This window comes from Neoarius graeffei, chromosome 21 (genome assembly GCF_027579695.1).
Source record: "Neoarius graeffei isolate fNeoGra1 chromosome 21, fNeoGra1.pri, whole genome shotgun sequence".
In the NCBI taxonomy this organism is placed as follows: domain Eukaryota; kingdom Metazoa; phylum Chordata; class Actinopteri; order Siluriformes; family Ariidae; genus Neoarius; species Neoarius graeffei.
In genome coordinates this window covers 52,621,330-52,640,326 of record NC_083589.1, presented here as the reverse complement: position 1 = coordinate 52,640,326, position 18,997 = coordinate 52,621,330, and the positions used below count along the sequence as shown (strand labels likewise).

General features: G+C 40.2%; 1 protein-coding gene across 1 annotated transcript in view; it reads left to right on the top strand.

Moving 5' to 3' along the window:
• Positions 1 to 18,997, top strand: part of kcnd2 (potassium voltage-gated channel, Shal-related subfamily, member 2) — a 501,482-nt gene that overhangs the window by 446,804 nt on the left and 35,681 nt on the right. Inside the window, exon 2 of the mRNA XM_060903688.1 lies at positions 14,981 to 15,143. Coding sequence (XP_060759671.1) covers positions 14,981 to 15,143 — 163 coding nt within the window. The remainder of the gene's footprint in view (positions 1 to 14,980; positions 15,144 to 18,997) is intronic.

Here is an 18,997-nt window from a genome sequence, read left to right as displayed (position 1 = left end):
GGGCTGACACAGAGACACAGACAACCATTCACACTCACATTCAAGTCAAGTCAAGTCAAGTTTATTGTCAAATATGCTATACATGCTCGACATACAGCACAGATGAAATATCAGTCCTCTCTGACCCACGGTGCAAACTGGCAATGCAATAAATAAAAATAGAATAATTGAAAAAACAAACAATATAAACACTCTAGATAGGAACTAGACAGACTAAACACTCAAACAATATAAACAGAATAAATAAACAGTATAAAAACTAGATAAGAACAAGACAGACTAAACACTCAGACAATATAAACAGTATAAAACACTCTAGATATGAACTAGACTAAACACTCAAACAATAAAAACAGTATAAATAAACAGTATAAACACTAGATAACAACAAGACAGACTAAACACTCAGACAATATAAACAATATAAACACTCTAGATATTAACTAAACACTCATATACATACACACACACACACATAAATTGGTACAAATAACCAAACAGTCAAGGGCACTTGAGGTATAGCAGGTAAACATGAAATAAGCAGAATAAACAAACTAGCAGCTGTTAAGGTGAGGTAGTGCGGAATAGTGCAAATGGGCGAGGTAAAGTGAGATGTGCGGTCCCTGAGTTCAGTGTGTTAATGAACAATGAGATGTGTGTATATATATATGTGTGTGTGTTGGGGGGGGGACTGTGAGGATGACATGTCAGATGCTGAAGGGGTCACACCTACGGTCAATTTAGAGTCACCAGTTAACCTAACCTGCATGTCTTTGGACTGTGGGGGAAACCCACGCGGACAACATGCAAACTCCGCACAGAAAGGCCCTCGCCAGCCACGGGGCTCGAACCCGGACCTTCTTGCTGTGAGGCGACAGCGCTAACCACTACATCACCGTGCCGCCCACCCTACATAATGACATTTGCAATTTATGCCCTGCTGAATGACATCTGGGATTGAGACACAGAAAAAAATGTGACTCTAGTAAGTGCTTTTACTCACATAAATGGTATTTTCCTACGTCTGTTTATGCAAAGCCAAAAGGAAGTGTAGAAAATTTGATTTGATCGTAATATTTGGTGCATACCTGTGTTAGAGCATGGGGTTAAATATGGATATTTTTTTTTACTTCAAATACATAAAAATGATGACCATTGATTCACTTTAATTTCTCTGACGTCTGTTCAGTCCTAATGTCTTCTCTCTCGCTCACATTATTTTTGTATCAAATATCTGTGTAAAGGTGTGTGTGTGTGTGTGTGTTCTCTGTCTCATAATGCATTGAGCAATAGTATGTTTTGTTTTTGTGTTTTTTTTTTGCCACTAGTAGGCTTGTGTGTGTGTATGTGTGTGTGTGTTGATAGGACTGCTGTCATAGTTAATAACACTAAACAGCATGCAGATCATGTACCATCCCCAGGACACACACACATTCTACAAATGACTTATTTGTTATATCTAGAAATAGTATGATTGTTAGAAAACATAATACTATATAGAATATAATATATAGCAATATACTGAATAAAAATATTAAATGTAACAGAAAATGTGTGAACGGACAGGATTAGTTACAATGCTTTCTGGATTGTGCAAGATTGGAGAGAATTCCTTCAGAAGCATTCAGGATTGGTAAGAATTCCTTCAGGCACGGATGGGATTGGTCAAAATTCCTTCTGGGGAAGACAAGATTGGTGAGAATTCATTCAGGAATCTGAGGGATTGATGAGAATTCTCTCTGCAATAGGCAGGACTGGTCTGAATTCCTTTGGAAAGGAAAAGAGTTGGTCAGAATTCTTTTAGGAGCAGCCAGTATTGTCGGAGTTTGTTTGGGAATAGGTAGGATTGATCAAATTTCCTTCAAGAGCAGGCAGGATTTAGTCAGAAAGCCTTTAGGAGGAAGCAGGATCTGTCAGCATTCCTCCTGGAATGGGTAGAATTGTTCAGAATTCCTACTGGAATAGGCTGAATTGTTCAGACTTCCTCCAGGAGTGGGCAGAATTGTTCAGAATTCCTCCAGGAGTGGGCAGAATTGTTCAGAATTCCTATTGGAATAGGCTGAATTGTTCAGACTTCCTCCAGGAGTGGGCAGAATTGTTCAGAATTCCTCCAGGAGTGGGCAGAATTGTTCAGAATTCCTCCTGGAATGGGCAGAATTGTTCAGAATTCCTACTGAAAATGGCAGAATTGTTCAGAATTCCTCCAGGAATGGGCAGAATGGTTAAGAATTCCTCCTGGAGTGGGCAGAATTGTTTATAATTCCTGGATGAGTGTGCAGAAATGGGCAGAATTCCAGGATGAGTGGGCAGAATTCCTTTAGAAATGAGACGAAGTGGGATTACCAAAACTGTCCCGCACACACCTCAACAATTAACCATAAAAATAATATGAAAGTGAGAACATTCCACTATAACATAAAAAAATTAAAAGGCTTTTCCCAGTGTAGCCTTACATACTGTGATTATTGACTGTAAAATTGGTATATCCATCCATCCATCCATCTTCTTTGCCACTTATTCATTGCAGGTCACAGGTGCTGATCCCAGGTGACTTTGACAGGGTACACCCTGGACAGGTCGGGAGTCTAAATTGGCATCATCTAATCCGAAATATTTCCAAACTTCACCATCTTCCTCACTGTGCTTTCCACAATTAGTCAACATCCACACAGCAGCAACGAGTGACTGTATTAATCAACCAGTTTATGAAACCCTCAACACACACAAAGCAGGCACTCGGTTCATATGCCACTCAAACCATCAAATTGTGTAAACACACACACACACGCATGTGTGTGTGTTAACTAGCAACCAGTGGCTGATATATTTTTGATATACACAAGTGTATTGAGTATAATGGCTGATGGGGATGTTATTAGCCGTCTTTAATGAAGCTTTTATCTGCTGGTTCAGAGTTCCGTACACGGTTCTGTCCTCTGGACACTGCCACCATTCCGTCTCTTGCACTCATTAATGAGAAGTTGCATTTGCAAAGTGCCTAAGCAGTCACAGATATAAAGAATACACTAAAACAACCCAAATCACAGTGGAAGAAAATACGCAGCCGTGCGGTCCTAATTTCTCTTTTTCACAAATTCAGTGTCTTTGCTTTTCTCTCTTACTTAAAGTTGTCTCTTTGTGCATGTCTTTCTTCTCTCTCTCTCTCCTCGTAGTTAATTACAGGAGTTTAATTGGACAAGTTGACTCGGTGCCGTGCGTAATTATTGCTCGCTCCTCAGAGGCTGCGTCTCATCGGGCCCCTGAGCGAAAATCCACAGCACTGTAATTCAATTAAACCCTCCACTTAGTGAGTGTGAGACTCTCTATCCACCCTTAAAGAGTCCCATGGCATCCTTGTTGCTGTATACACACACTGCTTGACACATCTGTTCTCAGAGCTCAAGAGGATTCAGAGGTCAAGCCCTGTAGATTCATGTGCAGTGTCTGATCATGTGAGTCCACTCCTGAAGAACTGCTTTTGATTTCAGCAAAAAACCATTACATAATTTACTCGGGTGTTACTTTATTCATACGCATTGTTCACTGGTTAAGAATACATCATGTATAGCTGTTGAAATCCTCAAGATGTAAGGAATAAAACATGACAGAAGAGCATTGATGTGATGTGGTCTGACACAAAGTGTCACGGTGCCCTTCACGATTATTAGCACCCCTGCATTTAATACGTTGTACAACCTCGCTTTGCCAGTAAAACAGCACTGAGTCTGTCCTACAGTATAACATTTTATAAGTTTGGAGATAGGGGCGGCACGGTGGTGTAGTGATTAGCGCTGTCGCCTCACAGCAAGAAGGTCCGGGTTCGAGCCCCGTAGCCGGCGAGGGCCTTTCTGTGCGGAGTTTGCATGTTCTCCCCGTGTCCGCGTGGGTTTCCTCCGGGTGCTCCGGTTTCCCCCACAGTCCAAAGACATGCAGGTTAGGTTAACTGGTGACTCTAAATTGACCGTAGGTATGAATGTGAGTGTGAATGGTTGTCTGTGTCTATGTGTCAGCCCTGCGATGAGCTGGCGACTTGTCCAGGGTGTACCCCGCCTTTCGCCCGTAGTCAGCTGGGATAGGCTCCAGCTTGCCTGCGACCCTGTAGAACAGGATAAAGCGGCTAGAGATAATGAGATGAGATGAGAAGTTTGGAGATACAGAGCAGGGTGTCTGAGACCGTTCCTCTTTACACAATCTGTCCAGATCATCAAGAGTCCTTGTCCCTCTCTTGTGCTCTCTCCTCTTCAGCTCACCCCACAGGTTTTCAGTGGGGTTCAGGTCAGGGGACTGGCATGGCCATGGCAGAAGCTTGATTCTGTGCTCAGATAACCATTTTTGTGTTGATTTGGACAGATGCTTTATGTCCTCATTGTCCTGCTGGAAGATCCAATGACAACCCAGTTTCAGTTTCCTGGCAGAGGTAGACAGATTTTGATTTAAAATGTCCTGGTGTTTCATGGAGTCCATGATGCCATGGATCCTAACAAGGTTTCCAGGGCTTTTGGAGGAAAAACAGCCCCAAAAACAATCACAGAACTTCCACCATATTTTACAATTGGGATCAGGTTATTTTAATTATAGCCATCCTTTTTACATCAAACCCACCTTGAGTGTTTATTGCCAAAAAGCTCCATTTTTGTTCCATCAGACCAGAGAACACAGTTCCAGTCAAAGGTGTGGTAGAGTTTTGCAAACCTCAGGCGCTTATGTTTGTGGTTAACTGACAGAAAAGGCTTTTTTTTTTCTGGCAAATAATCTGTTGGCATGGAGGTGGTGTCTGATGGTGGTTTTGGAGACTTGGAAACCCTAAGATTTTACTTTTTCTTGTAATTCATCAACAGTGATCCTTGAGGATTGATTTTTTTTCCCTCTCTTACCATCCTCCTCACTGTACATGGGGGCAAAATAAACTTGGGTCCTCTTCCAGGCGAGTTTGTAACAGTTCCAGTTGGTGTCCACTTTTTTATACCCTGTCCACACTAGCGATTTTGTACCGATACGAAACTACTTTCGTACCGCAACACCTGTCCACACTAGCAACTATACCGGTACTATAGCGGTATAACTGTATCGGTACGAAACCCACAAATATATGGGTTTCGTACCGGTACAGTATCGGTACTGTAGCGCTTCGCTGTAGTGTGGACAGATGAAGCGGCTCTGTATCGATACAAATATAATGTAATATAATAAAAATATAATATACAATTCAACTGAATAAATGACCACCAGAAATACAGACTGTACATTGACAACAAAAAGCACACACACGTTGTTTCATCCGCCATATTCTCGGAAGGAAGTTATTCGGTAACCACGGAAACATTTCACGCACGCGCATTTCAACTACCGTGAAAGAAAACCGCAAACATTTCTCGCTAGTGTGGACAGATGCACTAAACTGTACCGGTATACTTTGTATCGATACAGTTATACCACTTTCGTACCGGTATAAGTGTGAACACAGCATTATTGTTGCCCTAACAGTAGAAATGGACATTTTCAGGCGAGTAGCGATTTTTATAACCATTCCCTGACTTATGAAGGTCAACACACTTCTCCTTCATTTGGTTTGTGTGTTCTCTTATCTTTCCCATGCTGATGGATGATGAAGGGAATTTCACCTGAAGTGTCACCTGATATTTGTCCTCCAGTTAATCAGGAAGTCATGGATTACGGCTTGAAAGTTCCTACACACTCCAATCAACTCAGTACTGTACAATTTTAATGGGAAACACGCTTCAGTGGCATTATGCTCACTATAATTTCCAGAGGTGCCAATAATAGCAGCACGTGTTTTTGTTGAAAATTATTAAGAAAATTATTTCTTGATTAGGGATTTGTTTTTCATCTCATCTCATTATCTCTAGCCGCTTTATCCTGTTCTACAGGGTCGCAGGCAAGCTGGAGCCTATCCCAGCTGACTACGGGCGAAAGGTGGGGTACACCCTGGACAAGTCGCCAGGTCATCACAGGGCTGACACATAGACACAGACAACCATTCACACTCACATTCACACCTACGGTCAATTTAGAGTCACCAGTTAACCTAACCTGCATGTCTTTGGACTGTGGGGGAAACCGGAGCACCCGGAGGAAACATGCAAACTCCGCACAGAAAGGCCCTCGCCAGCCACGGGGCTCGAACCCGGACCTTCTTGCTGTGAGGCGACAGCGCTAACCACTACACCACCGTGCCACCCAGGATTTGTTCTTCTCTGAATAAATTATTCAATTAAAGGTTGGATTTTTTTTCTCATTTTTATCCCCCCACTGGCTGAAAGGCCTGAAGGGGAATTGTATTGTGGCGAAGTCCGTCCATCCGTCCCAGAAAGGGATCTTACCTTCTGAAATCAACTCCTCTCATAATTTTTGGAGGAATTTCATGAAACTTGGCAAAAGGCTTTGTTATAGGACAGTAATACGCATACTGCAATTTCATTTTGCAATATATTGTAGCGGGGGATATTGTGCTCTCAGAGCACTCTTGTTTTTCAGTGTGAGATGAAGCGACTTCACCAAAAGGTGGATATTTTCTAACCATTTTAACTAAACTTTACAAGGAGTGCCAATAATCGTGAAGGGCATTGTATGTCACTGACAAATCATTGACATGATAAAGCTTTGCTTTCTGTTAGGATGTTAGGAGACATTTATCAAACATTTATGGTAGGAGTCTCCAGTGTTAGGGGGAGGCCATGGCCTAATGGTTAGAGAAGCAGCTTTGGGACCAAAAGGTCGCAGGTTCGATTACCTGGACCAGCAGGAATGGCTGAAGTGCCCTTGAGCAAGGCATCCCAACCCAGGCTGGGTATGTTGTATGTTGCTCTGGATAAGAGTGTCTGCTAAATGCCTGTAATGTAATATTAGCTCTTTGTCACAGCCAGTAAGTTTCGTGAGATGAGACCTCTTACAGTTTTCGAAACTGAAACCTCCGAACCGAGGCTGACATACACACACTGTCGCCGTGACTGAAACTCTAATTTTCCCGGAAATGGCCCAGCGCTAGAGCTCAGTGGTCTCAATACTCTCTTCGACAACTTCCTGTAACAACTCAGAAGTGTGTCACATCGACATCACACATGGGACCACTGGCTGAAGAAGGCGAGGAAAGGGGGACGACCTGGAGTATATTTTAAAATACAAATGCACTTTCCCTCGGTAATAAGCATAAACATGTCTGAAAGCAATTTCTTTAGTCCATTTATTTTGAATGGTGAACCGAATTGTATACACTCACTGGCCATTTTAATAGGAAGACCTGTATGCGTATGTGCATACGCAGTGCGCGATGGTTACACTCATTCTTACATTCTTACAACACGATGACATAGTGGCTACAGTCTCTATGAGCCAGGAGCCACAAAAAATAAGAAAGTGTTTCTTGTTGGCAGAATTGCTATGATATAAGAGGAGTAACACACTTCAGCCTGTACTGATGTACAAAAATAATCATTCACACTTCAATGTGGATTATATAAGGCAGGACTTTTCAAAGTGTGGGGCGCGCCTCCCCTAGGGGGCGCCAGAGTTCTTCAGGGGGGCGCAACGTGAGGAAAAATAAACCAGAATAAGTTACTATTGCGGACATTTAGCGAACTTCAGCTAGCCTTTGCCAGAGACAAAATGGATCGATTTTTAGTACCTAAAGCTACAGTGAGTGAGGAGACAGAGTCTGGGCCAAGCAAAAAAAAGAAGGAAGTATGACCACGATTATTTAAAGTTTGGATTTTCATGGACTGGATCTGAAGATGCTCCACTGCCACAGTGTGGTGTCTGCCAAGAGGTGCTAGCTAACGATGCTATGAGATGTTTAAAATGTGTAAAACAAGATGTTTAAAAAAAAAGCACAGATGTTTAAAATGTGTAAAAAAAAAAAGAGGTTTTTAAAAAGCACAGATGTTTAAAATGTGTAAAAAAAAAGATGTTTTAAAAAAGCACAGATGTTTAAAATGTGTAAAAAAGTTTTAAAAAAGCACAGATGTTTAAAATGTGTAAAAAAGATGTTTTAAAAAGCATAGATGTTTAAAATGTGTAAAAAGGAGGTTTTAAAAAGCACAGATGTTTAAAATGTGTAAAAAAGATGTTTTAAAAAGCATAGATGTTTAAAATGTGTAAAAAGGAGGTTTTAAAAAGCACAGATGTTTAAAATGTGTAAAAAAGATGTTTTAAAAAGCACAGATGTTTAAAATGTGTAAAAAATGTTTTAAAAAGCACAGATGTTTAAAATGTGTAAAAAAAAGAGGTTTTAAAAAAGCACAGATGTTTAAAATGTGTAAAAAAGATGTTTTAAAAAGCACAGATGTTTAAAATGTGTAAAAAAGATGTTTTAAAAAGCATAGATGTTTAAAATGTGTAAAAAAGTTTTAAAAAGCACAGATGTTTAAAATGTGTAAAAAAGATGTTTTAAAAAGCATAGATGTTTAAAATGTGTAAAAAAAAGAGGTTTTAAAAAAGCACAGATGTTTAAAATGTGTAAAAAGGAGGTTTTAAAAAGCACAGATGTTTAAAATGTGTAAAAAAAGTTTTTAAAAAGCACAGATGTTTAAAATGTGTAAAAAAGATGTTTTAAAAAGCATAGATGTTTAAAATGTGTAAAAAAAAAAAGAGGTTTTAAAAAAGCACAGATGTTTAAAATGTGTAAAAAAAAAGATGTTTTAATAAAGCTCATATGTTTTAAATGTGTAAAAAAAAGATTTTTCAAAAAAGCACAGATGTTTAAAATGTGTAAAAGAAAAAAATAAAAATGTGTACAACAACCATTTTTTAAAATACGAATGGAACATTATAATGTATAGCAACAACAAAAATTGTAAGGGGGGGGCGCGGTTGTTTATTTGCTCTCTGAGGGGGGGCTGACTCTCCCACACTTTGAAAACCCCTGATATAAGGGATAATGTACGGCAAGACAGTCATTACTGCAGGATGATGGAGGACCCTTGAATCACCCTGAAGGGTTTTATTTCACAATAATGACCTGCTTGCTGTACATTATCCTGCTTATTATTATATGGCTACTTACAAAAGAAATCAATAACTTGACACAAAATATTGATTTAAAAATGATTTTATTGATTTAAAAAAGATGTTCTCGGTTCCACTAATGACGTGGGCTGTAGCATATTTGTTATACAGAAATACCAGACCATAAAATGCCATAATTGACCAATCAGAATCAAATATTGAACAAAGCTGTGTAATAATTTCATATAACAACACAGCCTGAAGTGAGTTATTCCCTACTCATCATCCATCTCTGCTTGTTACAGTGAATATCATGTTACTGAAAAGTGCTTCAAGCTTCTTTTAGAAATATAATTTGATGAAACTATTGGATTTTCATAACTAGTTACGGGGGGAAAAAAGCTGTGGGCCATAGCATGTAGCCCACATATCCCATATATTTCAGCGATATGAGATGAAATGGTCGCGTGTATTCGAGCAGGTAGAATAAATGTAAATTCGGCGAAGGGTAAGGAGCTGCTTTGATGTTGTGTCAGTTTCTCATGCTTCTACTGCGCTATAAGCGACCGTCTCTTCTTGAGTTCTTCCACAGGAAGCCACAATACAGTCAGTCAGGCAGTCGATTCTCAGACACGTTCCAGACTTGATCGTCTTCAGAAGAGAAGGAGATCTTTCTATACCTCTTCTCGACTGTCACTCTGGTGGCTTCTTGATTGTATGACAGAAGCCTCGCTTATGTCTGTGTGTAAAGGAACAATGATGTACATATAACATTGTGTTTCCATGGCGAGAAGGTCTACACATTACGGGAACGAGTCAGGCTTCTCCGTGCTGAGTGTACATGGACACCTACAGCACTGCAGTGCTTAATTATGAATGAAATGTTTTTAGTCAATAAGAGAAGAAAGTGGAAAAAGTAGGTCAGAATCTTTTGTTGTTGTTGTTGTTATTGAAATGCACGCATGTTGTGTTTCATTTCGCTCTTTTGTAAATTAATAGGTCAAAGCTAGAGACCTTCCAGATGAGCAAAGTCTGGAAGTCATCACCCTCTGACAAACAGCAACAGATGGACAGAAACATGTTCGACTCCCACTCTGTGGCTCTCTGCTGCCTCCTAGTGGTATTATGCAAAGAAAAAATATATATAAATAAATAAAAACAATCAGTTAACCTGCCAAAACAAGTTTTACACGGTCTGGCAAAAGTGGGGCGAGAGCGCACTAAGGGATTCCACCACTTAATTATATATAGGACAAGTTGGCATTTGCACAATATCTCATTTGTTCACTGGTGCAAAATAAATGTGTATATAACGACACCACTGTATTGGATTCATACAGTAATTGCTTTATAGTTACTGATACTGATCTATAGTTCCTGGTCAAAATAACAAAAACAGAGCATTCATGTATATACTGATATAGAGGAATGAACATAAAAATGCATTTGACTTACATTCTGCTTGGAAATTTGGAGTTTTTTTTTTTCAAGGAGAACTGAAGGCAAATTTTTTATTATCAAAATTCTCATCTCATCTCATTATCTCTAGCCGCTTTATCCTGTTCTACAGGGTCGCAGGCAAGCTGGAGCCTATCCCAGCTGACTACGGGCGAAAGGCGGGGTACACCCTGGACAAGTCGCCAGGTCATCACAGGGCTGACACATAGACACAGACAACCATTCACACTCACATTCACACCTACGGTCAATTTAGAGTCACCAGTTAACCTAACCTGCATGTCTTTGGATTGTGGGGGAAACCGGAGCACCCGGAGGAAACCCACGCGGACACGGGGAGAACATGCAAACTCCGCACAGAAAGGCCCTCGTCGGCCACGGGGCTCGAACCCGGACCTTCTTGCTGTGAGGCGACAGCGCTAACCACTACACCACCGTGCCGCCCCTTATCAAAATTCTATTAATCTCATTTTGTTAAATATCGGAATGCATGTTTGATCGCTATTTTGTCGCTGCTATAGCAAGTTATGAGTGTTTGAAATATGCTCTGTAATATATCAGTCCATATGTCAAAGCAAAGGCCGTAAACGAGATTCGTTGAGACCTGTGCGCGACATCGTAGAACGGAAGTAAAACGTACAGTGGAAATCAAAGTGACCAACATCTGCCAACGTTGTCAAAATGCTGACGTAATCAAGCCGGGAGTTTTGTTTGTTTTGATAGCAATCAGGAAAGTTTGAAAAAAGTCGGCAGTAATCGTCATTTAAACTCGTTTTTGTGCAATACTTCGTTTGGAAAACAGTTTTCAAAATGGCAGCACTGACACCTGGCTGACACTTCACGTTTCGAAGTCTCGCACAAGTTCTTGTTCCGAATTTCTAAAAAGTGCTGTCCATGCATGTGACCGCTAAGCCCTAGGAGGTTAATGTTTCAAAGTCTCAGACAAGTCTCATGAAGATCGCGCGGATAAGCAACGCCTGCCGTGGACCAAACAAACTAAATTCAACATGGCTAAAAAATGAATAGGCTGATAAGTATAATATTTAATTGCAATTCGTTGTCAATACGAGTCACAATATAAGGTTACTAAAACCGAAAATGTAATTGAATAACACGTTAATTAAGAAATAAAGCAAGTTTAAAAATCACTTTGGTTCTCCTTTAAGGGTTCCTTTGGAGAGACAAAATGAAGAAGAAATTTCCAGAGTTTGAGATTGACCCTATTCTTTTTAAGTCTGGGTATGACTTAAACTGCAACCGGTGGTGAGTCTCAGGTCTGGGAGGACTTGAGTATTGGGGAAAGTGGGATTACCCCTTAATCACCATTGCTCCCAGGAGGTCCGCTCTGACCCGGAGTGGTAGCACCCCTGCCTGGGTTCCAGCTATGGGTTAAATAGTACATCACCAATAAGGTGCTGGCAACAGGGCACTTTTCAGTGCAATGTGGCAGATGAATCCAACATGGTCAATGGCACACCACCAGATGGCATGCGGAAGAGCCACTCAAATGGCCAACGGATGGCATCACTCGGCAAGTCAGTTGTCACTGCAGGGCAACTTCCATGCTCATCAGGTCTGTGGCACTTTTGTCCACTACTTGGCATCAGGTCTGGAGGTCCAGAGAGACAACAAGATGGGGGCACAACATCCTTTGTCTTACCTTACTGTGCAAGGTGCTTTGTTAGGAAAGGAGAATAGTATCTGAGAGCTCACGAGGCCAGACATTCCGTGGCGGCTCGGCCTGGCCGTTCGTGCCGCCGGTGCAGGCAACTCTGTCGCTCTGGTGTTGCGTTTCTGCGAATCCTAATGAAGCAGTCATCATTGCTAGCAATGGACAGCCAACGACGATGATTTTTTTTTAAGTCTGCAGGAGTAATAAACCTTTTGGATATTTGTGCTGAGGTTTGAGTTGGGGTGGTAACTGGGGTGGCAAGGCTTATTTCAAGGGTGGCACCTCGCCAAGAGGTAGAGTAGAATAGAATACAAGATGCAGAAAAATGTGTTTATGAGCTTTATGGCCTGCTTAAAATCTTGACATACACAACAACATAAGGAGCTGTGTACTCGGGGGCATGCTGTTATCAGAAAATAATCAATGACGGGTTGGTGTGATGTTGCTAAATGCAACACAGAGTTACATTTACGACCCCAAAGTTGATTATTTTCCAATAACAGCACATTCCCAAAGTTTGTGCTTTTATTCCTCTGATACCATAGCAGTCTGCCAGCAATTGCACATATTATTAATGAAAGAATGACGTTAAAATTTGTATCCATTTATAGTTATGTTAAATGTTGTGGAACGCCAACAAAATAAGTTCCTGTTATTATTTACGATTCAGCAGCAACAAGCAGTCGTTCCTTCAGTAACCTCTCCTTTCTATTTCTTGAAGGTAATAAAACAAAAAAAAAATGTAGAAACTGCAGTCCTGAAGTCTTAAAGTTCGTGCTTTGTCACTGACTGTTACAGAGAGAGCACTGACACTGGAGATTTCTTCCATAAACGCAAGGGTTATAGTTTTTTTCCTTGTTAAAAAACAAAATATTTTTAATCTGTTCATTATGAGAGTTAGATTATATGGAGCGTCTGGCAAACAAGTCCCTGTGAATGAACTGTTACTGTAGAAATGATAGTATATTTGAACTGCATTAATTATGTCTGCCAACTTTGTTGGAGGAGGTTATGTTTTCATCTCCATTTGTTTGTTTCTTCCCAACATAACTCAAAAAGTAGTGAATGGATTTTGATTATATTAGGAGGAAAGGTGGGCCTTGGGCCAAGGACCAATTTATTAGATTTTGATGCAAATCTAGATATACGGGTATATGTGGATCCAGGATTTTTTTTGTCTGTTCCCAAGGTAACTCAAAAAGTCATGAACAGATTTGGATGAAATTTGGTGTACAGCTTTAGTATTATCCTAGGTTCAAGTGATTTTGATGTTGATGTTGATAATATTTTGCTTGGTGGAGGTATACACTCTATCGAGTGCCCTTCTAGATAAAAACTGCGATATATACTACCGTTCAAAAGTTTGGGGTCACCCAGACAATTTTGTGTTTTCCATGAAAAGTCACACTTTTATTTCCCACCATAAGTTGTAAAATGAATAGAAAATATAGTCGAGACATTTTTCTGGCCATTTTGAGCATTTAATCGACCCCACAAATGTGATGCTCCAGAAACTCAATCTGCTCAAAGGAAGGTCAGTTTTTTATAGCTTCTCTAAAGAGCTCAACTGTTTTCAGCTGTGCTAACATGATTGTACAAGGGTTTTCTAATCCTCCATTAGCCTTCTGAGGCAATGAGCAAACACATTGTACCATTAGAACACTGGAGTGATAGTTGCTGGAAATGGGCCTCTTTACACCTATGGAGATATTGCACCAAAAACCAGACATTTGCAGCTAGAATAGTCATTTACCACATTAGCAATGTATAGAGTGGATTTCTGATTAGTTTAAAGTGATCTTCATTGAAAAGAACAGTGCTTTTCTTTCAAAAATAAGGACATTTCAAAGTGACCCCAAACTTTTGAACGGTAGTGTATATTAAATAGAAAATGAATCAACACCTTCTATCCATCCATCCATTATTCGTAACCACTTATCCTGTGCAAGGTCGCAGGCAAGCTGGAGCCTATCCCAGCTGACTACGAGCGAGAGGCGGGGTACACTCTAGACAAGTCGCCAGATCATCGCAGGGCTGACACATCGAGACAAACAACCATTCACACTCACATTCACACCTACGGTCAATTTAGAGTCACCAGTTAACCTAACCTGCATGTCTTTGGACTGTGGGGGAAACCGGAGCACCCGGAGGAAACCCACACGGACACGGGGAGAACATGCAAACTCCACACAGAAAGGCCCCCGTCGACCGCTGGGCTCGAACCCAGAACCATCTTGCTGTGAGGCGACAGTGCTAACCACTACACCACCGTGCCGCCCCAATACCTTCTAACCAATCAGAATTGAGAATTCAGTGGCACTGTGGTACAAGTAACATTAAGTAACATTTAATCAAATAAACTGTTCAGTAAAGTGACTGCATTTGAAATTAAAATTACAAACCAGACTTAAATGCCCAATGTGACCATCACATGCTAACTCCTACTTTCTGACCTCATCTGAACAGAGATTTTTGTGAAGCAAATGCAAGTGTTGTTTTGCTTCCTTAAGAATACATTTTCAGTATACGCTGTCTTCAAAAAAAAAAAAAAAACTTTTACTGCCTGTTATGAAATCCCAACTGGTGAAAAGACAGAATATTTTATTGCAGTGTTCTGATCTACTTCATGTTTACCTGTATTATTAAAGACTGGATGTAATCACAGGGCATTATGCAGTTTATTCTAAATACTTGTGAAACTGTGTTTGTTCTCTTCATCTCTCTGTAATCCAGATTTCACATTGCCGTCTTTCCTTGCTGTTTTGGCATTGCTCTTAACCGAGTTTGTGCTGCCAAAGCTTGGGTTACAAGGCATGAGAAAACCGCATGGCTAGCAATTGATGCAGAATAACATAAGTGATGACTCTGTCTGTTCTTCTGCTGCAGGTATGGAGACATGGTCCCAAAGACAATAATGGGCAAGATTTTTGGCTCCATCTGCTCCCTCAGTGGTGTGTTAGTGATCGCTCTGCCTGTGCCTGTCATCGTGTCTAACTTCAGCCGCATTTACCATCAGAGTCAGCGTGCAGAGAAACGCCGTGCCCAAAAGGTACACTCACACACCTCCACACACCTGACCCACTGGGGTCTTCATCATACTGCACATGTACAGACACACAAAACAAGCAATGTGAGACATAACCCCGATTCCAAAAAAGTTGGGAAAAAGTACAAATTGTAAATAAAACGGAATGCAGTAATTTACAAATCTCAAAAACTGATATTGTATTCACAATAGAACATAGACAACATATCAAATGTCGAAAGTGAGACATTTTGAAATTTCATGCCAAATATTGGCTCATTTGAAATTTCATGACAGCAACACATCTCAAAAAAGTTGGAACAGGGGCAATAAGAGGCTGGAAAAGTTAAAGGTACAAAAAAGGAACAGCTGGAGGACCAAATTGCAACTCATTAGGTCAATTGGCAATAGGTCATTAACATGACTGGGTATAAAAAGAGCATCTTGGAGTGGCAGCGGCTCTCAGAAGTAAAGATGGGAAGAGGATCACCAATCCCCCTAATTCTGCACCGACAAATAGTGGAGCAATATCAGAAAGGAGTTCGACAGTGTAAAATTGCAAAGAGTTTGAACATATCATCATCTACAGTGCATAATATCATCAAAAGATTCAGAGAATCTGGAAGAATCTCTGTGCGTAAGGGTCAAGGCCGGAAAACCATACTGGGTGCCCGTGATCTTCGGGCCCTTAGACAGCACTGCATCACATACAGGCATGCTTCTGTATTGGAAATCACAAAATGGGCTCAGGAATATTTCCAGAGAACATTATCTGTGAACACAATTCACTGTGCCATCCGCCGTTGCCAGCTAAAACTCTATAGTTCAAAGAAGAAGCCGTATCTAAACATGATCCAGAAGCGCAGACGTCTTCTCTGGGCCAAGGCTCATTTAAAATGGACTGTGGCAAAGTGGAAAACTGTTCTGTGGTCAGACGAATCAAAATTTGAAGTTCTTTATGGAAATCAGGGATGCCGTGTCATTCGGACTAAAGAGGAGAAGGACGACCCAAGTTGTTATCAGCACTCAGTTCAGAAGCCTGCATCTCTGATGGTATGGGGTTGCATTAGTGCATGTGGCATGGGCAGCTTACACATCTGGAAAGACACCATCAATGCAGAAATGTATATCCAGGTTCTAGAGCAACATATGCTCCCATCCAGACGACGTCTCTTTCAGGGAAGACCTTGCATTTTCCAACATGACAATGCCAAACCACATACTGCATCAATTACAGCATCATGGCTGCGTAGAAGAAGGGTCCGGGTACTGAACTGGCCAGCCTGCAGTCCAGATCTTTCACCCATAGAAAACATTTGGCGCATCATAAAACGGAAGATACGATAAAAAAGACCTAAGACAGTTGAGCAACTAGAATCCTACATTAGACAAGAATGGGTTAACATTCCTATCCCTAAACTTGAGCAACTTGTCTCCTCAGTCCCCAGACGTTTACAGACTGTTGTAAAGAGAAAAGGGGATGTCTCACAGTGGTAAACACGGCCTTGTCCCAACTTTTTTGAGATGTGTTGTTGTCATGAAATTTAAAATCACCTAATTTTTCTCTTTAAATGATACATTTTCTCAGTTTAAACATTTGATATGTCATCTATGTTCTATTCTGAATAAAATATGGAATTTTCAAACTTCTACATCATTGCATTCCGTTTTTATTTACAATTTGTACTTTGTCCCAACTTTTTTGGATATATATATATATATATATATATGAGGAAGCTATGGCCTAAAGGTTAGAGAAGCAACTTTGGGACCAAAAGGTCGCCAGTTTGATTCCCTAGACCAGCAGGAATGGCTGAAGTGCCCTTGATCAAGGTACCTAACCCCCAACTGCTCCCCAGGCTGCTCTGGGTATGTTGTACGTCACTCTGGATAAGATCATTTGCTAAATGCCATGAATGTAATATCCAAATTCTTACAATAGATGTAAGAACCAGTCAGTTTAAAACATTCACAAGTGTAATCCATCCTGTACGATTAAAATATTTTTCACAGTAGGCAAATTGCATTTCTTTATTGGCTCCTTTCGAGCTTTTGTTCCTGAACGTTCCATTTCCAGAATCCAAAAACAAAAGCTGTGTTAAAATATTTAATACAATTTGCATAATAAAACAGCACTTTTCTTAGTTTTATTTAATTTGACATAATTTATACTGAAGTTATTCAGCTTTAGGGCTTGAGCAACAATTCAACACACAACATCTTTTTAAACCTCTTCAATTCAAGTAAGCATGAATTAGAATTAAACCTAAAACCACTACTGTTCCAAATACGACAAAACTCCAACTGTAGGTCAGCTGCCATAAAAATCTCGGTCATTTTGATAGCAAGGTGACATTACATACACATCATCACTCAAATACTGTATATATCAAGAGAAACCGAGGGCTGTGTCCGAAATCACTCACTCGTTCACTGCTCTCTACTCACTATACAGGGAATTCTGTATAGAGGACTATATAGTGAGCTCATTGGTAAAATTAAAAAAAAACACTTTGGGACATGACTCCGCCACGCCATTATTTACGTCATTACTGTCGCACAGTTAAAACATGTCAGATCAGTCGGCTGGTGGGTTTTCAAAATAATAACTACATGCATGTATTTTTGTAATAAATCCATATTATACTGAGCGTATTTCCCACATTAATAAATACAAAGAACCTTTCAGTTCTTTTAAATCAAGGCTGAATCCTTTCTTTCTTCTTTGCCGCTGCATTTTATTAAATCAAATTTCAGGCTTTTGATTAATTCCTCGTTCTGCACTGTAACGTTTATTCTTGTATTTTATCTGTCTTATTCTATTTTAGCTTTTTTTTCTATTCTCTTACTATTTTTAATTGTACTTGTATGTCTGTTTATAACATGTTTCTTCCTCCGTCCATTCACCCCAACACACTTTTTTTTTTTTTCTTTCAGCACGACCACAGTGCATGATGGGATATATTGCTTGGTTAGTGACCGTCGATTGTACACTACTTTTCACGATACATTGTGGGATACTATGAGTCCACTATATAGGGTGTAATAATTCTCACTATACATTCAGACAGCACTACAAAATGGCGAACTCACTATATAGTCCATTTTATACTGAGTAGTGAGTGATTTCGGACACAGGGTAGGTGTTCTGTCAGAATTGGTTAACACAAGCTTCAGAATGGCTGATGCTTGTTGAAACGATCCTTTATAAATGTTTATGCAGGTTTATGACAGTAGTCATAATAGGCTTATGTCACCTTATGAACATTGCTCCTGAGTAATGTGTTCCCCAAAAATGTTAATACCTATATTATGGCTTGAACTGCTGTAGTTCCTTTTTAAAAGTTGATATACATTTATTACAGTTGTCATAAAGGGCTTATATAGGAGTCATATACAGTGGGGCAAAAAAGTATTTAGTCAGCCACCAATTGTGCAAGTTTTCCCACTTAAAAAGATGAGAGAGGCCTGTAATTTTCATCATAGGTACACTTCAACTATGAGAGACAGAATGGGGGGGAAAGAATCCAGGAAATCACATTGTAGGATTTTTAATGAATTAACTGGTAAATTCCTCGGTAAAATAAGTATTTGGTCACCTACAAACAAGCAAGATTTCTGGCTCTCACAGACCTGTAACTTCTTCTTTAAGAGGCTCCTCTGTCCTCCACTCGTTACCTGTATTAATGGCACCTGTTTGAACTCGTTATCAGTATAAAAGACACCTGTCCACAACCTCAAACAGTCACACTCCAAACTCCACTATGGCCAAGACCAAAGAGCTGTCAAAGGACACCAGAAACAAAATTGTAGACCTGCACCAGGCTGGGAAGACTGAATCTGCAATAGGTAAGCAGCTTGGTGTGAAGAAATCAACT